Source organism: Rhinoderma darwinii, chromosome 3, assembly GCF_050947455.1.
Source record: "Rhinoderma darwinii isolate aRhiDar2 chromosome 3, aRhiDar2.hap1, whole genome shotgun sequence".
In the NCBI taxonomy this organism is placed as follows: Eukaryota; Metazoa; Chordata; class Amphibia; order Anura; family Rhinodermatidae; genus Rhinoderma; species Rhinoderma darwinii.
Window position 1 is genome coordinate 294,214,190 of NC_134689.1, and position 6,000 is coordinate 294,220,189.

A 6,000-nucleotide genomic window follows, 5' to 3' on the forward strand; every position below is an offset into this window, starting at 1 on the left:
ATGAAGAGTTGTGACCTGTATAAATACACTCAGCCTGCAGCCATGTTCTTTTATATGGTCATTACTAATATTCTTCTAATGTACAGTAGGGGGCACATTATCCCATATACACACACCATAGGTTCACATATAATGGTTGTCTTTGTCATGTATAAGCAATGGGTGCTCTTTAAATCTGAATGGAATTTTGGGTTTGCCATCAAAGTCTGTAAATAATCCTACATATTCCTGATAAATTCACTTGTGATATGTTATCTCGCCCAACAAAGGATATTTTCTGAAGATCAAAAGGCTTTGTGGAGTATGCGGACAGCCTGTTTATATTAATGATGTCAAATGTTCTCCTTACATCTCATGCATCAGCAAAATTGACTGCAGAGGAGATGCCGTCCTTTCTCCTGAATATCCAAAATGTGCAATTGTTTTCAAAGTCACAGTGAGACAACTTAGTCATGCTATTAATCCCTTCCCGACATTTGTCGTATGTATACTTCATGGAAATCTAGTGCTTCCCGCAATTTTCCGTATCCATACAACAAAGGGATGGCACGGGCTTAGAAGCTGAGTCCGTGCCTTCATCCCCGGGTGTCAGCTGTATGTTACAGTGGCCTCATGCACTGCCTAACAATGGCCTCCCGCTCTGCCGATTACGGATGCCGATTAGTCGCCACCCGGAGGCCAAGCATAATCGGCTGTCAGTGAACGACCGACAGTTCTAATACATTGCACTACATTGGTAGTGTTATGTATTCGAAAATAAATCAAACAGTTGGACCTTCGAGTCCCCTAGTAGGACTAAAACAAATGTTAAAAAAAGTTGTCAAAAATTAAAGTTTCTAGGAATAAAATAAAACACAATCGCCCTTTTCCCTTATCAAGTCCTTTATTATTGAAAAAAATAAAGCATGCATATTTGTTATCAGCATGTCCGCAACAGCCTGAACTATAAAAATATTATATTTGTCCCGTGCGGTGAACACCGTAAAAAAAAAAAAAAAAGCAATGCCAGATTTGCTGTTTCTTTTGGTCACTTTGCCTTCCTAAAATTGGAATATAAAGTGATCAAAAAGTTGCATGTATCCAAAAATGGCACTTATAAATACTACAACTCGTCCCTCATACATCTCCGTCGACAAAAGAATTAGAACGTTATGGTTCTCACAACTTGGCAACAGAAAATAGACATTATTTTTACAAAAGTAATTTTATCGTGCAAAAAGTTGTAAAACATAAAAAAGTTCTATAACTTAGGTATCGCCGGAATCGTACTGACCCGCAGAATGAAGTTAACGTGTAATTTATAACGCATGGTGAACGCTATATAAAAAAAAAAATATGTCAGAATTGCTGTTTTTTGGTCACCTTGCCTCCTAAAAAAAAAAAGGATAAAAAGTGATCAAAAAGTCGCATGTACCCCAAAATGGTACCAATAATAACTACAGCTCGTCCCGCAAAAAAACAGCCCTCGTACCACTATGTCTATGAAAGAATAAAAGAAGTTAAGGCTCCAATAAGTCGGGAAAGAAAAAATATGCCATTGTGCCGGCCCGAGGGGAAGATTTCTTCTGTTTCAAGAGGCGATTTATCATGGCCCGAAAATTAGGGAACCAGTCAGGGGAGGGCCCAAATATATCTGCTGAAAGCGAAGGTGCCCATATTATACCAGGACAACACTTCCCAGAAAAATTCCCCAAACTGCAAAGGTGCAGAGTGTGGACCAAAGGGGGGATAAGAAAGGACACCATTTATCAGTGCAACATCGGCCTGTGCAGAAAGGATTGTGTCACAGCGTAACACACATCTATGGATTATTTTATAGATTACCCCATTATTATACCACCTGACTATGCCCCTGATGTACTCTGCACAGCTTAAATACGCCCCAACGTTATAAACTGAATTACCAGTAATACTTTGGGGTGTGTGTCTCCAGTGGCACAAGCTGGGCACAACATATTTCCAGGGATCTATATCTAGGGAAAAATTGCAATTTTTACTCTGCACCATCTGCTGCGCAATCATGTATGGAAAAGACCTGTGGGGTGTAAATGCTCACTTCACCCCTTAATAAATGCCTCGAGGGGTGTAGTTTACAAAATGGGATCACTTTTCAGGGGTTCCCTGCAATTGTGAACCAATACTTTGTAAGTCGCCAAATTAGCTCTCAATTTCGCATGGTACTCTCTCACTCCTGAGTCCTGTCAAATGTCCAGGAAAAAGATTAGGGCCACATGTAGGGTGTTTCTAAAATCGGGGGAAACAGCATAGTAATTAGAGAGCTGTCTTTTCATGGTGGCACAAGCTGGGCACAAAATATTGGAATATATCTGGAAAAATTGCCCTTTGCATACTAATTTCTTAAACACCTGCAGTGTTAACATTCTCACTACACTCCTAGGTGAATACCTTGAGGGTGTAGTTTCCAAAATGAGGTCACTACTGGGGGGTTTCCACTGTTTTGGTCTCACAGGGGCTTTGCAAATGCGACATAGCACCCAGAAACCAATGCAGCAAAATCTGCACTCCAAAAGCCAAATTGCGCTCCTTCCCTTCTGAGCCCTACCGTGTGCCCAAACAGCAGTTTATGACCACATATGGGGTATTGCCGAACTCGGAAGAAGTTGCTTTACAGATGTTGCGGTTATTTTTTTCCTGTATTTGAGAAATTTTTCAATTTTGCGCTAAATCGACGACTTATTGAAAAAAAATGGGTTTTTTTCACTGCCAAATTCTATTAAAATCTATGAAACACCTGTAGGGTCAAAATGCTCACTACACGATGAATTCCTCAAGGGGTGTAATTTCCTAAATGGAGTCACTTTTGGGTAGTTTCCACTGTACTGGTACCTTAGGGGCTTTGCAAATGCGACGTAGTGCCGTGAAACCAATCCAGCAAAATCTGCGCACCAAAAGCCAAATGGTGCTCCTTCCCTTCTGAGCCCTGCCATGTGCCCAAACAGCACTTAATGACCACATATGGGGTATTTACATACTCCAGAGAAGTTGCTTTACAAATGTTGGGGGGCTTTTTCTTCTTTATTTCTTGTTATAATTGGTCTTCTTTTTTTTTTTTCTTTTTTTTTGCGAAAACGACATCTTATTGGAAAAATTTTAATTTTTCATTTTCACATCCAAATTAGAATAAAATCTATGAAACTCCTGTGGGGTCAAAATGGTCATTACACGCCTAGATGAATTCCTTGTGGGGTGTAGTTTCCAAAATTGAATCTTTTTCTGTGTGTTTCCTTTGTTTTGGTACCACAAGACCTATTCAAACCTGACATGGTGCCTAAAATCTAATCTAATAAAAAGAAGGCCCCATAATCCAATAGGTGCTTCTTTGCTTCTGGGGACGGTGTTTCAGTTCATTAGCACACTAGGGCCACATGTGGGATATTTCTAAAAACTGCAGAATCCAGGCAAGAATTATTGAGTTGTGTTTCTCTGGTAAAACCTTCTGTGTTACAGGAAAAAAAAAGGATTCAAAATGTATTTTTGCAAAAAAAATTACATTTGTAAATGTCCCCTCCACTTTGCTTTAATTCTTGTGAAACTCCTAAAGGGTTAAGAAACTTTATAAATGCCGTATTGAATAATTTGAGGGGTGCAGTTTTTAAAATTATGACTTATGGGGATTTGTATTGTATGGGCTTCTCAAAGCCACTTCACAACTGAACTGGCCCCTGTAAAAATAGCCTTTTGAAATTTTCTTGAAAATGTGAGAAATACCTGCTAAAGTTTTAATGTAGTGTGATCTTACTATCTCTCTTACAAGCAGATACATTTAAATTTATAAAAATGTTAATTTTTGCATTTTTTTTTCGCTAAATTTTGGTGTTTTTCACAATTAAATACTGAATGTATCGATTGAATTTTACCAGTAACATAAAGTCCAATGTGTCATGAGAAAAGAATCTCAGAATCGCTTGGTTATGTAAAAGCATTCTGAAGTTATTTCCCCACAAAGTGACACATGTCAGATTTGTGAAATGAGGCTCTGTCAGGAAGGTCAAACGTGGCTTCAGTGGGAAGGGGTTAAAATCTATATCAATCAGTTGTCTGCTGTGGAACCTAATAACTTTGTGACGGACAATTGAATTATTGTTATTAGGATTGGCAGGAGGAGCTAATTGTGTCACAATGATTGTTGTGAAGTAGATTATGGCACTATATCCTTTTGTGTATGTTCATTATAATAGAGCATAATCACCTCCAATAAGTAATGTTAACTGCCAATTGGAGCATAAATTAGCCATTCCATAATCTAATGTAGAATTTTCACCCATGAAATGCTGAACTATGAGTTTGACAAACAGATACGGCATTGCTCATAGTAGTGTTTCATACACACAGCCTTATTACGACTCAGTTGGTGGAGGACAGGATCAGATCTTCTCCTGTGAGATCGAGATCAGGAAAGCCAGAACCTTGGCACTTAATATATGGCTTCTAGACAGAGCCATAAAACAGAACTTTAAATGGAACCTGTCACCTTGAAAATGCTGTCCAATCTGCGAGTACCATGTTACAGAGCAAGAGGAGCGGAACAAATTGATGTATAATTTTGTAGGATAAGATTTAGTATAACTTGTGATTTATTGATTCATGTGCTCATTCTAGCCTTAGGAGTTAAGTGGGCGGTCCTACTCAGTGATTAACAGTCTTCCCCATACGAACATGCATACATAGCTGTCAATCACTGAGTAGGACCGCCCACTGGACGACTAAGCTCAGAATAAGCAGGGATTTAAATGAAGATATTACAAGTTCTACTAAATATTTTCCCATAAAATTATATATCATTCTGCTCTATAACATGCTGCCTGCAGATCATATTGTCGTCGTGTTCAACGTAACCGTTTCCTTTTAAAATAAAAAGAAGCATTAAGAAGCTCAATAGTTTTGCATGATTGTCGATGATTGGTCGTGATGGTTGTCACAAGATTTTTATTAATTCATTATTTTTTTTTTATAACACTATGAGACAGTCTTAACACTATTTTCTATTTGCAAAAATATGACTTGCATGGTGAATTGTTTTCTACAATGAGTGTAGCATGGGGATGTTTCAGGGCAAAAGACTTGGCTCACATTTTCTTTTTGTCTTTTGAACATTTTTGTAGGTCGTATGTATGGTGTCCTGTCTAAAAGAGAAGGTCGTGTCTTGTTGGAGGAGATGAAAGAAGGAACAGATATGTTCATTATCAAGTCGGTGTTACCCGTGGCCGAAAGCTTTGGCTTTGCTGATGAAATAAGAAAGAGGACAAGTGGCCTGGCCAGCCCCCAGCTGGTGTTCAGTCACTGGGAGGTAAACACATTATTCCTTCTGAATAGTCGTCACATCAAATGAGACTATCGTACGAAACTTGGCAGATGGGTACCCCTCCATAGTTCATTCATGTTAATATTTCATGTGCTATTCTGTCCATAGACTTAGGAAATAATGCAAATATTGTTTCTACATCAGTTTCATACATTAGATGAGAAAGGGTGTACTTTCTAATTAGCGATCAATTGTTATGCAGTTAATATTGATCAGATGTCATGCACTTGCCCGTATAGGGTCCTATACCGCGTATACACTGTATTAATAGGAAAGCGTTGCTATCTGACTACATATATAAATTGTATATATTAAAGATAGTTGCACGTCATGTAACAAACATATTTTTCACTTACTGCTATCATTTTCCGTCCAGGCTCCAAAAAATGCCAGCTGTATTCTATTTGCTATGGGCGACACCGTTGCTTTTATTTGCACTATTTGTCTCTAATACCAACCAGCGGATTCTCGGGATTACTCGAATAGTGTTAACTAATGTGAACAAAAAAAAATCCCTCTGCCAGTAGTGTTTATTTCAGACGTTGTTTTGTCTCTGAGCAGGTAATTGGTAGGAATCTTGTTTGCAGCTATAACGGAGTGGGTATAATCTTACATATTATTAATTTGTCCTTTAAATGATTCCACTTTATAGAAGTAATGTTGTAGAAATGTGCCCA

The 6,000-nt window shown here is 38.4% G+C and overlaps 1 protein-coding gene across 3 annotated transcripts in view; it reads left to right on the forward strand.

Annotated features, from left to right (window-relative positions):
• EFL1 (elongation factor like GTPase 1) overlaps positions 1-6,000 on the forward strand; it is a 312,225-nt gene that overhangs the window by 279,895 nt on the left and 26,330 nt on the right. For all 3 annotated transcript variants that reach the window (XM_075858080.1, XM_075858078.1, XM_075858081.1), the window contains exon 19: positions 5,124-5,308. In XM_075858080.1, coding sequence (XP_075714195.1) covers positions 5,124-5,308 — 185 coding nt within the window. The remainder of the gene's footprint in view (positions 1-5,123; positions 5,309-6,000) is intronic.